The 19,968-nt window shown below is 42.1% G+C and overlaps 2 protein-coding genes across 5 annotated transcripts in view; one reads left to right on the plus strand and one right to left on the minus strand.

Moving 5' to 3' along the window:
* The window catches only part of USP47 (ubiquitin specific peptidase 47), a 58,881-nt gene extending 53,537 nt beyond the window's left edge, over positions 1–5,344 (plus strand). For all 4 annotated transcript variants that reach the window (XM_082059165.1, XM_082059166.1, XM_082059167.1 and 1 more), the window contains 4 exons: positions 515–645; positions 2,642–2,689; positions 2,782–2,912; positions 3,914–5,344. In XM_082059165.1, coding sequence (XP_081915291.1) covers positions 515–645; positions 2,642–2,689; positions 2,782–2,912; positions 3,914–4,088 — 485 coding nt within the window. In that variant the 3' untranslated portion in view covers positions 4,089–5,344. The remainder of the gene's footprint in view (positions 1–514; positions 646–2,641; positions 2,690–2,781; positions 2,913–3,913) is intronic.
* A 1,309-nt stretch (positions 5,345–6,653) lies between these two features.
* DKK3 (dickkopf WNT signaling pathway inhibitor 3) overlaps positions 6,654–19,968 on the minus strand; it is a 28,918-nt gene continuing 15,603 nt past the window's right edge. Inside the window, exons 4-7 of the mRNA XM_082059169.1 lie at positions 14,897–14,989; positions 12,696–12,840; positions 9,308–9,464; positions 6,654–7,219 (exon numbers count right to left, since the gene is read on the minus strand). Of these exons, the coding sequence (XP_081915295.1) occupies positions 6,976–7,219; positions 9,308–9,464; positions 12,696–12,840; positions 14,897–14,989 (639 nt within the window). The 3' untranslated portion in view covers positions 6,654–6,975. The remainder of the gene's footprint in view (positions 7,220–9,307; positions 9,465–12,695; positions 12,841–14,896; positions 14,990–19,968) is intronic.

Below are 19,968 nucleotides of genomic sequence, written 5' to 3' on the forward strand. Positions count from 1 at the left end.
CTCAAGGTGGTGGGTGTAGAGCAGGCTCTAATAGCAAGCGTATAGTTGGTGTGTGAAATATAGAAGCCAGGCATGGAAAGCTTACTTTGGTAAAGAAAGTCAAGCACATGAATAACTACCAGATTGCTGAGGAAGGTGTCGTGCAGGTGGAAGATCTGGAGGTAGCCACTGGTTAGGTCGATTCATATTGACTGTATAACTGAGCCGTGTGTGATGGAAAAACGCCCAAAAGAATAAATGGCTTCTAAGAGATGGCATCTGTGAAAAATTCGTTGAAAGGAGTTGATAACGAAGGAAAGTTCAACTAACTCCTAGCTTCTTCCCTCCCCCTCTGTTGGCTTGTTGGTTTTTGTTTGTTTTCCTTTGGTGGACTACCTGCAGCACACGCACTAGTTTACTTTGTGTGTGTATTAGAGCACTCTTTCATATTTGAATATGCTTATGCAATGGAAACCTCCTAATTTTAAACAGGATATTTTGTGATGTTAATGTGATGAATTTCTTTCTTTCCTAGGGATAGAAAAGATGAAATCCATGTCACAACTTGCTGTTTTATCAAGACGATGGAGGCCATCTGAGATGAAACTAGATTCTTTCCAGGAAGTAGTGCTAGAAAGCAGCAGTGTTGAAGAATTAAAAGAGAAGGTAAAATGTGTGGCATGATAAAATTTTCTTGTGGTTTCTAAGAGCCTTATTGATGTCTGCATAGAGGTGTCATAGCTACAAAAATCTTGTTGCGTGCTGATTATTTTTTTCTACAGGAATTGAGAGCCTGTCCCATCCTATTAATAAAGCCATATGAATTATCAGCTTTAGTTCTTAGTTACTTATCACGGTCTGGTATCAAAGTATTCAGTTGAATGCATGTTAAAAAAAAAATCTTGGAGGTTTATGAAGCATAATATTACCTGTGCCCCTTATCCGTGAAAAACACATGTGAAAGAAAAGCTGTCAGTTGTTTTTTTCAAGCTAGTATTTTGTGTGTTCCAAAATACCAAACTCTTCAGTCTCCTCGTATTTGAATTTGAGAGCTGTTGCTCAGGGATGGTGTAACTGTATCAAGTAGATTGAGCTATATTTTGATTGGAAAGAAATATGACTTTGGTGCGGGTTTTTTCCTTAAGGCCAGGACCCTGTACCAGGTAAGCAGACATGGGCCATCCTCGTGGGAATCTAGAGTAGAACTCTATCTTGTACTGAGACTGTTTTATTAATCTATTATATCACAAGGTTTTGCTTTTAGAGAAGTGGTTATTTTTACGTGGCAGTACCCAGATGTAAGAAGGCCTCTTCGGATGCTGAGGTCAGCAAAAATCCTAGTACCAGTGAAGTCTGGCCTTATTAAGTTTGGGGTTAGTTCATAGGCTGGAAAGAGGAACATTGTTCAGCTACCATAGAATGCAACAGCCTTGGCTTTGTCTGTGTTGACTGATTAAGCTAGGGCCTGATTTCTTGTATACTTCAGGTAGAAACAAAGTTATGACTACAGGTTGTTGCATGCAGTCCTCAAGATCACCTCTTCACTTGTATCTGAAGAAAGAGTTGGATCTTCTCATTTTCTTGTCTTAAGAACTGATGTGCAGGGAGCAGTTTTAGCAGCAATTCTCTCTGAAAGGCCTTAATCTTTTTACTCCCAGCAGTAATAAGAGAAATTTGAATTTGACACATCTGTAGTAACAGGTGTGTTCAGCCAGTGCTTCTCTCTCAGGCACATTTTATTAGCAGAGTGTGGGGCTAGTAACACATTTCAGAATTTGTCTGGCTTTTGTCACTATTGTTTATTTGTCCTAGTTTCCTAAGGATAGGAGAGTTAAAAAATTATACTGGCTGTTAGACTTTTCTCACCATCACTTTAATTTGAACATGACTGTTTAACAACAAATTTCATTTAGAGGAAATCTCATCAAGTTTTGTGGAAAATAAGCAGCCAGAGATAAACACAGATGTAAGCTGGTGTCTGCATTGCCACGGAGACGGGACTGCAGCCCACTTGGGGTTAAGGGCGAAGCGGCCGTGAGGCTGCTCCAGAGCTGTGCCAGGCACAGCCGCTGACCCCATGATGAGTGCAGGGACCAGGCAGCAGTGGCAGGGGATGGGTGGTGGCCTCTGTGCCCCAGGGGTGCACAGCAGGGGCAGCTGCAAGGGGGAGGAGCAGCCAAAGGTGTTTGTGTGGGAGTTGTGGGGTTGTTATGTTTGGAAGTGCAGGGGTATGGAGATGGGATTTAGTCCTGTATATTTTACAGCTTTGCCTCCTCCCACATCAAGTGGATAGTAGCTTTCCTTTTGTACAGGGAAACTGCTGAGGGCTAATGATGGACATGGAGGTTTAACATGAGACAGTTGGTCTCTTTGTATCTTGGAATTTGGATGTTACTGTTTGTTTCTGTTAACTTTTTTCTGTCACCCTTTCACTGTGTGTGGTGAAAGATTGTCACAGAAGTGTCACTTGTGATGCACTAGCAACTTCAGAAATGTGAAAAAAAATTGTACCTTGTCACTGCAATTTTGTACTAATATTTTTTTTGTCATTTGAGGACTTTCAAATATTGTGACTTCTAGATTTGGCAGGTCTATTGACGTTATGTAGACACTGTGTAACATTGTTGTGGAATAGTATTAAATGCACTATTTTTCTTTACAGTTGAGTGAAATAAGTGGAATACCTTTAGAAAACATAGAATTTGCGAAGGTAAGTAAGATTTTGTCTGTTTTTACACTTTAATGGCGTGGATGTGTAATTATGAGTTGTATTTTATCTACTAAATAATTGCTTATTTTCAGGGTAGAGGAACGTTTCCATGTGACATTTCCATACTAGAGATTCATCAAGACTTGGACTGGAATCCTAAAGTATCTACGCTGAATGTCTGGCCTCTGTACATTTGTGATGATGGTGCAGTAATATTTTATAGGTATGTCTTCTTTTACAGTATCATAACCATGCAGAAGATCTGTGTATAAGATTTGAGGCATGATGTAACCGACAGAAGCCCAAAAATACTTCTGCTGTTGTCTTGAAGGAAAAATGCTTATGGAAGAGCATTTAAAACATTGAGCTGAAATGCATATGCTCTTCATCTTCCTAAAACCCTGAATACACACTGTGTATATTGTTTAAACAAAGACTGCACCCTTTTACTCACTCCTCATTGACAATAATGCTCAATGCAAAACTAGTTGCTATGCCTGAGTGTATACCTGGATTTAATCTCTTAAAACAGAACCCTGTGCCTTGTGGAGTCTGGGAGTCTTGCCGGAGGTTTTAGAGAGCAAGGATTTTATTTTCTGAGTTTATTTCTTTGAGAAATTAATATTACTTCTTTGGAGAAAAAGATGTTATATTAAAAATTTTGTTAACTTGAAAAACATTCATCAGTTGGTGGTGGTAGCCCAAAGGCAAGCGTTTGGGGACTAAGAGCTTGAATATTGTCATTTCTGCTAAAGTTGGGGGGTGAGAGACCTTCATGAACACATTGTTTCTACAGTATTTTTCATATTTACACATGAGATTGGGCAAACCAGCTCGTTGGTAATGAGCTGGCCTTGAAGAAAATTATTTGGGAGAGGAGCTGGTAGTTTCTAGCAGGGCCTGGCTGACATGCTGCTCCAGCTGTTGGTGCTGTGACCAAATAAAGAGCACAGTCAGCTGTCTGTAAAGAACAGGAGTTACCAGGTAGATGGAGGAGTACAGGCTTGTTTCGTGCTGCTTTCCCCTGGGTCTGCTGTCTGTTAGAATACTGAATGTCTGTTAGAAAAGCAGGTTTGGACAGATAGTTTCTGCAGAAGAAAAAAATAATCTGTAAGGAGTATTATGCTTGGTTGTATTTTTTACTAAGTTGTTCCAAGTAAAAAAAATGCAGAAGTCTAATGGCCATTGTATTATTCTGAATTTTAACATCTATTTTCATTTCAGGGATAAAACTGAAGAATTAATGGAATTAACAGATGAGCAGAGAAATGAACTGATGAAAAAAGAAAGCAGCAGACTCCAGAAAACTGGACACCGGGTAACCTACTCTCCTCGTAAAGAAAAAGCACTAAAAATTTATCTGGATGGAGCACCGAATAAAGATTTGACTCAAGACTGATACTCGCTATAGCATTTTCCCTGGGGAATTTTTTTGTTTAAAATAAAAAGGTTCACTACTACTGTGTAGTGCCATTACGGCAGGACACTCATTAGGTGTAAAGCGCTGACACCAGCACTGACTGGGCTGTGTTCCCACTCAGAAGCGCAGTGGCCCCGTTGGGTCACTGCTCGACTTGGAATCATGTTGTGCACTATAGTCAAATGTACTGTAAAGCTAAAAGGGATGTGCAAATAAAAGATTAGAAGTAACAAGTGGGCGGGGAGGGAAATGAGTGGAAATCTTTGAGGACAGTGTGCACATAGTAGCTAGTGAAACTAGCCTCCAACAGGATACTCATAGCTTAATAATAAAAGCTGTGCAAAGGCCATGAAAGAATCCTTTTTTCTCTTTTGTTTCGCTGATACACACATTACCTCATCCAAGAGTCTGAAGTCAATGTTAACATGTTGGTTCTAGCAAAGCAGCAGAAAAGGGTTGAAGATGAAATGGACGTGCTGCGACTGTAAGGTTTTTAGACTATTCTTCCATGAAAGAGGTGGCCTGAGAGGTGTCTGCAGAAAGCTGCCAGCAGGTGTTGGTTCATTTTGCAGAAGTGCTGTTGTAAGGTAAACTGGTTTTTAATAGGTTACCGAAGCCGATGAGCAGCTCTATTGTATTGTGTTCAATGTGTAAATAAAACTTGCCCTATCCAGTTCACAGAACTGCAGTTCAGCTATTTACCATGGTATTTCTTTTCACATATCAACATTCATTGTGTACATTTGGAAGTGTAGTTGCCTATTTAAATTTGTATTCATTATATGTTTGATGCTGGGTACTTTAGGGTTGTGTTTCCCCTTGTTACTGAAGTTTTTGTTTTGTTCAGCTACTTTTTGTACATTTTGTTTTTGAGGCTATTACAAGTTTGCATCTTCTCCACCCACTGAAAGTCATTTTATTTTTCCCAGAGTTGATTCTGTAGCTAAATGTAGTCAAGTATTGGGGCGACCTCTAACACCTCAACGTACAAACTTGATAGTTCAGGTTGTGGTACAAAGACTGATGCAGTCAACATGATTTCATTGCAAAGCCTAGGAACAGCAATTTTTTGCTTTTGTCCATAAAGATCAATAGAGAACAATTCTCCGTAGCTTTTGGAAAACCACCTAATTTATAACAATCAAAAGATTTTGGTAAAATTTTTCATGCCAGATGCTGTTTACAACAATGAACATGCCAATAAAACATTTGTTCATTCTGTTGTGTTATTTTAATCAGTAAGTGGTGTTGTTCTTATTTGAAAAATTACGGAATTATTTCCTGGTGGTAGAAATGAATCCTGAAACAAAGCCAGACTGTTCTGATGAAATATCCTTCCTGTTCATAATGATAATAATGGCTATTAACATTAATTCTGGTAGGTACCCAAGGAATTTGCTGCAAAGCTTTCATAGACCAGAAGTGGTAAGAGACTTGCAGGCTGGTAGCACAGCCCAGCAGCTCTGCTGTTCCAAACTGGATATAGGCAGTAGGAATTATTTGGGAAGAAGCTCCATGAAAAGTTCCTTGGCTTGGAGTCTCCCGTCATCTTTTACCATGTGCAATAACAGATGCTGAACTCTATATCCCCAAAAAACAACAGTGGAAGAGCCACTGTAGCAAGCTGCTGTGATAGCTGGTGGCCAGGGAGTTGTGCGGATCGGATTTTACTCTTAGCTATTGATTTCTTAAATCAATAACCTGTTAAGCTGGTAATGGTAACCACATTTTGTAACACGCACGGATTTATGCCTATGAAGTGTATTAAAAGCATTTTTCAGTTGTCTCTGGATGTAATATAATCAAGCAGGAAAAGCAGAAGCATCTAAGTGCAAGAAGCTATTTGTTTAGGTTGTCTTACTGCTAAAGTAAAGTAATTAATTTATGTTCTCTGCCTCTACTTCTCAAAAAGGGTGAGCGATGATGGAATATAGTCTGTTAACAGATCCTTTAACCCATGTTACCTAAGAAAGTATGTTCATGAAGCGCAGAATGCTGCCATACTCGTGGCACCGTGTTTAGCTTTAGCTTAGACACAGCCTTGTAACTGCAGCTGCACTATTCTCCTATCTATCAATATTTACATATTTTGTGTTCAACAGAGAATCTAGATTCTTTGTATCCAGCCCATTGGGCTGTTTGTTCTCCAGTTTTAAATAGTATATTTTTACCTTGAGAGATATGAGCTCTCAACAGTCAAGTTGCAAGTTTCTATACAGAAACCAGTGTGCTCTATGGATGTGAGTATATGCATACGATTTGCTATTTCTATGGAGAATGTTGTAGGCTTTGTTTTTGATAGTGTGCCCCTCATGTAGTGGGGGAAACCAACAGCCATTGTGTATGCAAGTATAAAACTCAAGGGATACTCTGGCTACGGAACAGCAGTTCTGCAGTGACACAGGCTGCGGCAGGATGATGACACCCACTGTACCATTGCTTAAAATCAATGACTAAATCAGTAAAGTAGATGGTTCTTACTCTAGAAAAATAAATGACTCTAAAGATACATACTTAAAAGTCACTTCTACAGTCACTAGTAACTTAAGATTGTTTATGCTTATGTGTATTTTTTTTAATGAGTACAAGTACTGATAAATTTATTTCTAATGTACAAGGGGAAAGTACTAATCCAGAAGAAACACTGATACATTTCTTATTTGTCTTCGACAGAAGGTTTGGTCCAAGGACTGAATGAATTCAGCAATCATGTGAACATGCAGGTGTGGTACACAGGAAAGGATGCTCGTTGGAGACCTTGTTTATTGCACTTCTATCCAGCAGTATGTGTTCAGGGTTTATATAAGCAAGACACTAGACGAAAAAAATCTAGAAATAACTAACTAAACGGTCTGGTGTTTGAACTTTAAATTTCATCTCCCAAAAACAGGTCAGGAGCTGAGTCAGGCTCAGGCTCCAACCCTGCTTGCTCCTCCAGACTTTCTAACTCTCTGCGCACTTCCTGGATGACGCTGCTTTCTTCATAATCCGAAAGAATCTCTTGGGGTATCAAGCTGAGAAACGGCATCTCATCCATGATTAAGGGGTCTTCTTTCTCATCCTTCCTGGTTTCATTGGCAGGCAGTTCACACACAGATGTGGTGCTGTGGCTGTTGGAAAAATAGACATTTGGTTTTATAGCACATCTTCCCATATTCTTTTGCTAGTTCTTTAATAGAACTCTTCATTCCTTCCCCACATGAAAGCATGTTAAATACTGTCAGATCTACCATAGCTGACTTCATAAACATCTGATTTTTACATGTGTGACAGCTGGGTAGTTAAAGATGAGATTTCCACATACAGAGCTAGAACAAAGACCCTGGTGGCACAAAATGTTTCATATGGGGACACAAGATGGCAGCGGCCCTCAGCACAACCTGGCCTTTCCACCTACAAGCACTCATGGTGACTGGTCCTTCCTGTTCGTGTTGCAACATTATACCAAGTTAAGAAACATGATACTCTAGCATAAAAGGAATGCAGAAAAAATGTTTGCTGCCAAGCTGTAGAGTTGAGAGCTGTGAGCGTTATATATTTGGTGTTAAACAGGACAGTGTAGTAAGTGTATTTGCTGCTCCTTTTGGAAAAGTGGCTTCAGTTGCCTGCAAGCATCCCACACTTGTAGGAACTTCAGAAGGGAACAAGAATGGAGGCAGGAGAACAGAACTTGATGACGGTGCATCAGTTCTCTGCTCTGCAGGGGACAGGCCGCGGCTGCGGGTCCCGAGACAGCGCGAGGTGACCACAGCTCGTACCAGGCACCCCAACAACTGCTTAACACTGCATCCTCGCTCGCTGGAAACACAAGGTAAAGGAACTAAAGATGTTGATGGAGCTGATTTTGTTTTGAATTCTTTTATGTTTTGCTTTCTAGGAGTTTTAAGATTTCCATTTGTGGGCAGAGTATCCTGTGTTCTCTAGGATACAAGTTTCAGTGTTTTATCCCTCAGGAGTGATATTTAGCCAAGGGACACTTCAAGCAGAGATGGTCACCATAAGAATTCATAGAAGGAGCTTCATCTTACTGTCCATGGGCATCACGGGCAGGCAGTATGCACAGTATTCATCTATTTGTGATAACCCTAAACAGACAAATTACTCTTGTGACTATAGCTGGATAGTTCAGTTATATTCACACCCCAATTCATTTCTGTGTTTCTATATCCTCATCTGAAATGTTTTCCTTCTTACTAGATGTGACATTTGCTGATTTACTTTCCCTGAGGTTAATGGTACTTAAACACTAACTAAAATTTTGGTGGTGAAAGGATGGGATGGGATGGGATCAACTCTGATCCAATTACTTTTCATGCACAAAAAAATGTAGAAACAGAGTTGGACACACAAGAGAAATATTAATCTACATTTCTGTCACAGCTATGCTGTCTTGTTCCAAGCTAACATAATGAAAACAGCAGTGTAGGAACAAACTTGGGAGAGCTTATTTCATACATAACACATAGGTTTTCTACAAATGCTTTTAGTGCAAAACTGCAGTGGTCTCCCTTTCTCCCAGTGGAATTGCAAATAATGCAATTAACTTTCCTTTAAAAGAATGATTAAAAGCATGATAGGTTAAAAGTTTTAGCTTAGAGCATAAAATATGGAGTCAGGCAGCTTCCTACTCCACGAAACTCAATAACATTGAAGATGTCTGCGCCATAGGAAGTGTTACAAGTCTAAATAGCAGATCTTAAGTCAGTTGTAGGAAAACTGGCTTCTCAGGTTAGTTCAAAACTGAAAGTGCAAGCAAAGATACCTGTTTTTGCAATAGAAGTGACCTTCTCTAAAACTGAACAGGAACATGCCTGTTTAAACTTACTGCATGTATGAAACTATTTAGTACATCTCACCTCTGAAAGCATACAAAACAACTGACAGAAGCCAAGGCTAACATAGCAAGTTGGTGGACAAGAGCTGTATGTAGCTCTTAGTACTTTCTGATTGATTAAAAAGCATTACCAGCCTGATTAATTCACAAACTCAATTCACGTTGGATTAAGGCATTGCCAAACTCACACATCTGTGTGGGACAAAGCAGTAAGTTTGAGAAAGTTTCCAATGTTACTGACGAGAAAAAAAGCTGTCAAAACACCTCCTAGTGAGGAAGAATCTGCAGGTTCTGTATCTATTTACATCAGAAAGAAACCCCTCACAAATTCCAAGCAGGTTGCTTGCCCAGCTTTGATCTTTACCTCCGCGGTTGGCAGATCAAGCCACTCGCACATGGGCATTGCTCAAGGACGCCGTCGGGTTCCAGTTCCCAGGTGATCAGGTTGAGGAGTCTGTTTGAAGGATCGTGGCAGGGTTCACCTTCTTCAGGTAGTGGAGTGCACACAGGAAACAGCAGTTCTACACAGAGTAAATTAATTTTATGACAAGTCATTAACTGTCTGCTAAACTGAGATGACCTAATCTTTCAGACTATATGCAAGATATAATAACACAGTCTTGACATCTTTTAAAGTCCCCTTACATGTTAGGGAGCCATAACCTGATGTTCTTTCCACTAGGTGGGAGCAAGACATTTGAACTCCTCCTCCTTCTTCACCAAGAGACTACTGTCAATACAGTGGTGCTACACAACTCCATCCCTTGGAGGTTTGAAAGACTATTCTAAAACCAAGAAATCTAACAGTGCAGTGAATCCTTTGCAGTTCGTAGCATTAATGGTTTAAAATCTGACTAGAGAAATACACATTTTAGAACTCTCTTATATTTCCTATTTCTTCTGTTTCTTTGTGGAGGTTACAAATTCAGAGCAATTGTTCAGAGACTAAATAATGAGGTTACGGGAACTACTACTGAGCTGTTTGATTTGTTACAGTAATTCTACAACAGGCAAAGTTGATGGCACTTGGGGCTCAGCACCCTTGTTTCTGCACAGGGGTGAATTTCAGCCTATGTAAGACATTATTTAGAAGCATAAGGTCATTTGGGTTTCCTGACACCGGTAACTTACAGTGTCAACCTTGAACTCAGCTCTTCCAGCTGTTCCTATCAAACCTCCCTTCCTCCTCTTGTCTTCGTTCACCTTATTTTTGTGGTATGGCAGAATAAAATATGTGAGGAGTTCAGAATTTAAGTTTTTAAATCTGGCTTTGTTAAAATATATATATCTCTGTGTGTGTGTATACACAGACACACACACATGCTTTAATGTGCATGACTTATCAGTTCCTAATTCGAGAACAGATTGTATTTTAAGCAGCAAATGCTCCATAGTTTACTACAGTTTTATATACAAGATACTTATATAAAGACAGTCCAATCATTATTAGGACAACCTTTTACAATATTCTAGTGATGGCAAAAGGCCTTAAGGTTAGGCCTAACCTGAAAACCCCTAAAGCACTGCTAAAGCAGATAACATAGAGAATAAAAATCCATTGCTATTAATTAATAGCTCTATTTCAAGTTTTAGTAATAGTGTTCTATCAATTTTAGTCAATATTCTTATCTATTGTATTGTTCTTTCCTGAGTTATACATTTGTACTAAATTTCATTTCAAGTCAAGCATTAACATACTCAAATGAGCATGAATGTCTTCTGCGGCTGAAATCATCACCATGAAGACACAGCTTGTTTGGATCCCATAGCAAATCAGGGCTACAGAAGCAGTATCACCCTCACAGCAAACCAGCCTAGTGCTACTACCCTGTTTCCCCGAAAATAGGACAGGGTCTTAAATTAATTTTTGCTCCAAAACTTATTACATTTTTACATGGGTAGCTGCCTGGACACTATTTAAATTGACTTCTTTTTGTTAACAGTAACTAGGGCTTACTTTTGGAGCAGGGCCTATATTTTGAGCATCCTCAAAAATTCTGAAAAATCATGCTAGGGATTATTTTTGGGGTAGGTCTTATTTTCAGGGAAACAGGATAACACCAATGGGATGCAAACTACTACTTTACTGATCTCTGCAGCATAAGCAGATTCAAAGTCCTGCATGGTAAAAGTAATAGGCACTTGTTAAGTGTTCTTTCTGCCTGATTCTGAAAACAGAGTACAAAGAAATCTCTGACAGAGCTTAGAAAAACATGCAAACGCTTCAGGCAGAAACTCAATGAAGGGAAAATAAAACTGCTCTAACCAAAACTTGCTGAAGCCAAACGTACTTAATGTTGAAAGTCCACCGTGTGATGCTCAAAATTAACACGGCAAGGCTGAGTAGACCCACTTGCCTTTAAATGGCGTTAGAGCTTTTCCTTCATTTCCCTGGAACGCTGCAGTAGCCAGATTGTGTTCAGTTCTGGGCCCCTCAGTTCAGGAAAGACATTGAAGTGCTGGAGCGGGTCCAGAGAAGAGCAACAAGACTGGTGAAGGGACTTGAACATAAGACCTATGGGGAGAGGCTGAGGGAGCTGGGGTTGTTTAGTCTAGAGAAGAGGAGGCTTAGAGGTGACCTCATCACTCTCTATAACTACCTGAAGGGAAGTTATAGCCAGGTGGGGATTGTTCTCTTCTCCCAGGCAGTTAGCAATAGGACAAGGGGGCATGGGCTTAAACTCTGCCAGGGGAAATTTAGGCTGGATATTAGAAAGAAATTCTTTACAGAGAGAGTGGTCAGGCATTGGAATGGCTGCCCAGGGAGGTGGTGGACTCGCCGTCCCTGGAGGTTTTTAAACTGAGACTGAACATGGCACTTAGTGCCATGATCTAGTAAACGGACTAGAGTTGGACCAAGGGTTGGACTCAATGATCTCTGAGGTCTTTTCCAACCCAGTCGATTCTGTGATTCTGTGATCCCCAGCAGGTGGACAGGCAGCCCAGCCTCCGTGAAGGTACGAGGTCATCTCTTGCTCACAGCAAGAGCCAAGAGAAAAGCTATCTAGGGAACTATCTGCCTGCTGTAGGAAGATGGCTGGAATTGTATCCTGTCACTACAAAATTAAGGTTCACTATGATAAAGCAGTGAGGAATTAATAAGTATCCAACAATAGAAGAAGCTGGGCCTTGACCAGGCAGGACTTAGGACTGATTTCAGGCCTGATACCTTCTCCTTCTCTCCTGCCTTCTGTAAATCAAGTTTCACGTTCCCGTGTGGACTGACAGCATAATCTGGAACACCATTCCTCTACCTGTCTTGGCTGCCTGGTCAGTATTTGCATAGCATGGTGCTCTGCAACACTCATACAAAGGTTCATAAAAAGTATGAAATGTATCTGCAGTCTGATTCTGATGGGCTGCTTGCTGATATAACAGAGAAGCCACTTTCAGTAATGTCATTTTGTACCTTTTTTAATTCTCTTATTTTTGCTCTAGTGGGTGAAAATTTGTCACAGAGCTCTCCTACTTCTAAATGTCTACGCCTCTTTCAGAAACAGTAAATTTTTGTGCTTCTCATGCCAGTCTCCTCTCTGTTGTGCAACAGGCTTTTCTTTCACCACTGTGCACCCCTATCAGATGTTCCTCGCTCCTAATTCAATTGACGTTTTATAATGAAGTGCGCTCCATGTGCCCAGGGAGAATGACCTATTGATTCTGTAGAGATGTAACCACTTCACCTGGGCTAAAGAGCTAAATATTAACCCTCCCGCATGATAAAATGAACGGGATAAAAAGGCAAAGCTCTGTACCTTTCTGAAAAGCACAGCACATCCCAGGGTTGCAGTCGTGCTGGCTCTCACAGATGGTGCCGTTCTCTCCTCTGGCAGTGGATGTCCTGCACTCGCCCCAAACGCAGAGCTGGTCCCCGCAGCACTCCACGTCCCGGGAGCAGCGCTGGCACACGGGAAAAGACACGACAAAACTGTCACTCCCGCACTGGTGGCATTTATCGACAGACAGCTCAACACAGAGTTACACCCTGCTCCTGGAGACAACTGGATGGATGTGCTTTAAACACACACATCATATGGCCACTGTTTAACCAGAACTGCTCAGGTTCTCAGCCTCAAGCATCCACAGAAGTGTGTGGCAGACCCTGGCAGCAGAGTAACAGCGCTCTTCTGTCCCATTGTACTTGTCATCTTACAAAACCTCAATTCTTACTTTAGCATTCACATGAAAAGTGATCAGCAGCCAGACATCCTACAGTGTAATATGGATTTCAGGACAGCCTGTCACAGTCGAAGGAAACAAAAATTAATAAATGAAACATTATCAACAGAAAACATCACTGATTTTTTTCCTCTGTAAAGTGCAGTCAGGACTTGACAGTTTGTTCAGAAGGATCGCTTTCAAAGAGAAAAGCAGAAGAATCTTACTAAAATCCCATTTTAGTTGTAGTAAGAACCTGATCTCATTTGTAACCAAGAATCCTTGAAAGAAAAAAATGTCTGAAAAAGAATTCTCTTTGACAATCAGAAATGCAAATCTCTAGCTAAAGATAGCTTTGTGTGACAACGGTCACGGTGTTTCAACTATATACACCTAATAAATCAACCTAATTAAAAAGGTGTGTCCCGTTAGTTTCTTTTTTTAGGTAGTTCAATTAACATCTTAAAGATTCCTGGTAGGTCAGCGTTCTAGCAGCTTTTTTGCTGTCTGTGTAAAGCCCTGTCTGGGCAGCCATACAAACCCAGAATTTCTTTTCCAGTGAATCCTACAGGAAATGCTTAACACAGGGCAAGAAGTAGGACTACAATAGCACTGTTAAGACCTGCTAATTAAGAAGTGTTGTTTTTAATTGGGGAGGTTCTAGGTTGGGGAATTGATCCCACCACCTTCAGTCTGAGCTCACTTTACAACAGGAGTGTAGCTAGGACCCAGTTTTTAATTTCTTCACTCTACAAATGTTCTGCTGAGGACTGCAAAGAAAAGGCTGGGGTAGGTGTTAGGTCATCCCAATCTTGATTTTTAATTGTTCCACCTTAACATGAAAAACTTTCAGTTTTAACATTCTCTGAAATATGAAGAATAAGCCTTCTTAATGTGAAGCATAAATTCAGGACCTGTATTTAAGCAAGCATTCACTCCACTGAAGTCAACAGAGCTCCCCGAAGTTATCAAGGTAAGTAACTATTTAAATAATTTCAGGAACAGCCTTTTAGATGATAATAATCATATTGATTACATAACTTTACAGCAAGGTTTGCTTGCTTGTAGACTTAACTGCCTGCAAATGCTCTGAGGAATGAATCTGTTTCACAAGAGGCTGGCAGCAGAACTTGGATAAAAAGGGACAGTCAGATAAAAATCCTTTTTCATCAGATTGCTCTTAAACTGCATTTTCACCACAGAAACGTCTCAGGCACTGAAGAGAAGCCAACCACAGCTACTACCAAGGACATTTATCCTTTAGCTCAAAAGACAGGAATTTTCTGCTTCTTGAGGTTCACAGCTTCAAATAACGTAAACGATCCATGGAAGGGGATCATTTACAGTAACAAGTGCGCTACAGCATTGTGCAAGTGGTCAGTGAAGGGAGGAGCGTGGGCTGCAGCAACTCCTTTGTGAAGGGAGGGCTGGACGTGACCAGCTCAGCGGAGCTGCCACCGCGTCCTCTTTGCCCGTCCCAGGGGCAACCTTCAACTCTCAGTTTACGCTGCCCTTAGGCCACCGGACAGGTCAAGCTTGAGTCAGGAGGACCAGAGTGCAGATTTTAACGCATATGAGAACAGAGACCTTGCAACTTAGTTAACAGGTAGAAACAAAGAAACCCACAAAAAAAACCTCCAAACCAACCACAACAAACAAACAACAAACCAACCCAAACCACTCTACACATACATTTTTGAACCTCATGCAGAAAGCTTGTTTTCTGTCAGTTTTGATTTGCTGACATTAGCAACAGTAACTTATATATTGAGTTTCTAAAGACCACATCAGGACTTACTGTATGCTGGGTTTTACAGAGCTGGCACTTGTATTCGAAGGTGGAGAACTGGCAGTATTTCCCTGTTTCACAGTCTTCGTCAATGATACACTCCTGAAGAAAAGGGTGAAAGTTTAATTTGCCACTGTGTGACACAAACCCGTAACTCTTCTTGAAATACCAGAAGGTCTCAATTGGTTATACTTCTTATTTGGGAACCAAGAAAAAAAGCTTGCTTCAGTTCTTCATACAACCACAGTTCTGTAACAGAACAATGCTATTAGTATCTCCCTGGTGTACCTAAATATTGTGGCCTCAAAGTGTAAGGTGGCTTCACTTCTTGTATAAATATTAATACCAGCAACCTCAAGAAAATAAACTATGTTGTTCTGCAGGTGTATTGGGTTTGCATGGCCAGGTTTTGGTAGCAGGGTGGTTATAGGGGTGGCTTCTGTGAGAAGCTGCTAGAAGTTTCCCCTACATCTGATAGAGCAAATGCCACCAGCTTCAAGACAGACTCACCACTGGCCAAGGCCAAGCCCATCAGTGGTGGTGGTAGTGCCTCTGTGATAACATATCTAAGGGAAATACACCTGCACAATTGCAGCCAGGGAGAAGAGTGAAAATATGTGAAACAGCCCTGCAGGCACCAGCGTCAGTGGAGAAGGAGGAGCAGGAGGTGCTCCAGGCGCTGGAGCAGAGATTGCTCTGCAGCCCATGGTGCAGCACATGGTGAGGCCGCTGTCCCCTGCAGCCCATGGAGGTCCATGGCGGAGCAGATCTCCACCTGCAGCACAGGGAGGACCCCACGCCGGAGCAGGTGCATGTGTCCAAAGGCTGTGACCCCCTGGGAAGCCCGTGCTGGAGCAGCTCCTGGCAGGACCTGTGGCCCCATGGGGAGAGGAGCCCACACTGGAGCAGGTTTGCTGGCAGGACTGGTGACCCGTGGGGGACCCGTGCTGGATGCACACCATGGAAGGGACCCACGCTGGAACAGTTCATGAAGGACTGCAGCCTGTGGGAAGGTCTCATGTTGGAGAAAAATGGGGAGGACTGTCTCCTGTGGGAGGGACCCCACGCTGGAGCAGGGGAAGAGGGTGAGGAGTCCTTGCCCTGAGGAGGAAGGAACAGCAGAGACAGCGTGTGATGAACTGACCACAACACCCATTCCCTGTCCCCCTGTGCTGCTGGGGGGAGAAGGTAGAGAATTCGGGAGTAAAGTTAAGTCCAGGAAGAAGAGAGTCATGGGGGGAAGGTGTTTTAACATGTTTTTGTTTCTCATTATCCTACTCTGATGTGATTGTTAATAAATTAAATTCTTTTTCCCCAAGTCGAGTTTTGCCCATGACAGTAATCGGTGAGTGGCCTCTCCCTGTCCTTACCTCGACCCATGAGCCTTTTGTCATATTTTCTCTCCCCTGTGCAGCTTAGGAGGGGAGTGATAGAGCAGCCTTGGTGGGCACCTGCCGTCCAGCCAGGGTCAACCTGCCGCTGTAGGCTTTTGGGGTTTTTTCTGGGGGGTGGGAGGAGGAGAAGGTGGTGAAGAACATTTCCATTAAATCTGTTCTAGTTGTATTGGAGTACGGTTATGATTCATTACTGGTTTTTTGGATGGGGGAAAGACCAAAGGAAAGAGACTACACTAGAGCAGCTGCAGCAGCCAAGAGTATCTCTGTGCTCTGTGGGAGGCCGTTCTGCAGCATCTTGCTTGGTCCCAGGCCAGGGAGCTTTCCGCTGCCCCCCTCCTCTCCCACCAACACTAGTGCTGACCTCAGGATCTCTGCAGCAGAGTTAATTCCTAAGGCAGCGAGGGCAGCCCCAGGGAAAAGGGAAATGTGTTTCCTCTTCCTTCTAATTGCTCCTCCGCTCCCCTTTGCAGACAAATTCCTCTCAGGAAAACGCAAGCATCTTCGCGGGGCCTGAGCATTTTTGTAAGCAAGAGCTGCTCTGCTGAGAAGTGCAGTGCTTCTCTCCACGGCACTGGCAACTTCACATGTTCCTGGGGCCTCATGTTAACAGCAGCACTACCGTGCGGCCTGTGCTCCTGGGCAGCAGTAGATGTCACACACCATTTGATTTCCTTTTCTTGGTTGATGACATGGCTCTCGTGTACCTGTCACCACAGCCCATCGCCTGCAAGCTCACAGCTGCAAATACCTACACGTAATTTTTTAATCCTTACTTTGATTTTAATATAGCGAAATATGCAAGAGCAGATTCTCAGCTGACATAATTCCTCTGGCATCTCCCTGCTGTTGAGGGAGCTAATTTACATGTAATGACATTCCAGCCTGTCAAAGAATGTGATTTTTACATGATGTGATTTTGAAATGCACATAACAAACTCAGTGTTTCCCCCCTCAACACCTTGTTTTCTGCACAAGAATATTCAGCAGGCAGGTCTGAACACTAATGTAAGATTGACAAGTACTGAAGAGCCACATACAGCATGGGGAAAGAGAAACCCCACGGTTCCCTAATGCATCGGCCTTTGCTACCCAGCTAAGACACCAGAGGAGGCCTCAAGCCAGCACAGGGCTCGAGCCCATGTTCAGCTTTTCAAACCTGGAATCATTTCATGGCCTTAATAAAAATGTTCATGAGAGAGGGACACCCAAGTTCCCATCTGAATGACAGACTCAGACTGAAGTTTCTTCATGCGGAGTCCCACGGGCGCTGGGGTGGAGATGGGTCGCCATTCATTCCTGCTGCACCAAGTCAACACACAAACTGGCCAGAAACTCTTCCCAGAACATCACTCTGCGGGTACGGAAGGGAGGATGATCCAGAGCGTTTACGTTGTGTGCCCCAGAAGCGACTGGTTCACAGGGAGGGGGTGTTTCCTCTTTAAAATCACCTGATTAATCACCATTACATACCTCAGCATTAATCACCTGTTCTCTAAAGCGTGTTTTCTCCAAGCTGGAAACAATCTAGCCAACAGAAGAAGGACTCACGGCACTGTTCTGAGTCACTTGTACTTCATCACTGTTTTGCATCATCGTAAGGCTGATGCTACTTTTTGCCAATTAAAAAAATTTGCAAATTAGTCAATTAAAAAACATTTTTTAAAAGAAGGGGAATTATACAAAATCCCTGAATTCTCTGAAGAAACCACTTGACTGCTTCTTTTTGGCAGATGTTCATCTCATTTGCTGGAGCAGATGAACTGTCATCTGCGTAACCTTTACTGAAAGTTCCTACTAAGCTTTTCACTTTCTATTTCTACTTTTTCAGACCATTTCTCCCCAAACTGCTGGCTTCTTCCACCCCATCCCCGCTGGGTTTGTGTTTCAGCTGGGCTGCAAATGATCTCAGCAATAGTATCTCCAGATTAAACCTTACGGAAGCTCCTTGGTCCGTGTGAGACAGGGCTGCTCTGCACCAAGAGCAATGCCGCCACTAAGTTCCCTACTTTGGCCATGTTTTCAAACAGTTTGATTACCCAGAACACAGAACAGAGGCCAAACACAGTCTGGGGCCTGATTCTTTTCAAGTCAATGACATGATATCCAGGTTATATGTTTATAATTAAGAAGCAGTCGTTTCAACTATTTTGAGACATTAGTTTTTGCAGCTCCATCATTCCAGTACAGTGTGTGTTCTGCTTGTTTGCTTCTTTGTCACTACGTAATCAGGCAGGTCAAAATCTAAACGTTATATAGTATGTTTGAGGTTTTGTGGTTCCAAGTTAGCACTTGGCCACTTCTCTTCAGCAGCCGTGCTCCTTCTGGCCAATTTTCTGTCTGTAGCTTTGTCAGCTTCTTTTATGATTCCCACTGTACAAACCACACTCAGAATAAACTATACTGCTTCACTCCTGTTCCATCCACTCTCAGGCAAACAGCCAGGTCTCAGTATAGTCAGTTTTTCCGATTGTGCCTTTCCACAGAGGAGAAATCTTGCCATAATCATTTTTTAGCTCATGGAATAACTCTCTCAAGCTCTAAAACCACCTCACATCAAAGCTGCGATTCTGCAGTCACCGCTTCCTCTTGCACTCATGAGTCCCTTGCCAAAAAACCTTTTTTCTCCTCTCACTGAATTGTGTCCCACCAACTCAGACCTCCAGTTTTATGAGGGTTTTCAGTTGGGGAAAAAACCACTTCATAGCTTTCTTTCCTGGCATGGAAAAAGCTTGCTTTCTTATGCTCGCTGAAATTTTATGCCACACTCCAAATCAACTTCCTTCACCCAGGTATTATATATATAATGCAGAACTCAGTAGTGCTTATACATGCATATGCGTAACCATTTATCTTTTTTGTCTCCTTCTTTCCAATCAGGGTAGCTTGAGACACAGCAGTTGCTGGACAAGGAGCAAACCTAAACTTCTTCATCAGCTGCAATGGATTCTGAACAATCTATTTTCTGTAAATGAAGACATTTCTCAGAATATTTTGTCTTTTCAGGAGCAACAGTGTGTAAACTGAGGAGAGGGACCACTGGCTTCTGACATGCAGCAGAGCATACAAGTTGAGCAAATAGCTTAAAGACAAAATTAGCTATGTTTAAAGTGGGGTAATTCTCTCTGAAATCCATTACATTGTTACACCACTTAATTTAACGTAGCAGCGAAGGCATATGCTGTTTGAGAAGTGCTAAAGAATAACGCAGTGTGAAAGCAGGATAGTCTATATATTAATGAGTGTAGTAGGACCCATAAACAACAGAAGCCAGGATGAAGAAGAGCATGTTATGTACCTGTCAGTACATACTCAGCGTCCTGTGGGCTCTTATTATAGGATTGTACTCTGCAGTGAATACCCTGCAACACCGGAAAGCAATTTGGGGGTTAAGATTGGCTCCAAAACCAATAGGAAAAAAAAACCAGACCCTCAGCAAAACATTGAAACTCGTGGAAAAAGTTCCTTGTGTTATAAAACTGCTAAAACAACTGCTGCTGGAAGAAACTTCAATTGTCGTGACTTTGGCAGATTACGCCAAGCTATCGTTTGCTTTCCTAAATAATGGTTCAGCCTCCACACTTGAGAATACAAAAGTGAGAGATGTAGTGATAGTGAAGCGTGAGAGTACCGCAGCTACCAGAAAACCGCAACAGATGCCCGAGTGTGCGACAGCGCAGGCATGTA

Source organism: Streptopelia decaocto (genome assembly GCF_964273445.1).
Source record: "Streptopelia decaocto genome assembly, chromosome: 7".
NCBI lineage: Eukaryota > Metazoa > Chordata > Aves > Columbiformes > Columbidae > Streptopelia > Streptopelia decaocto.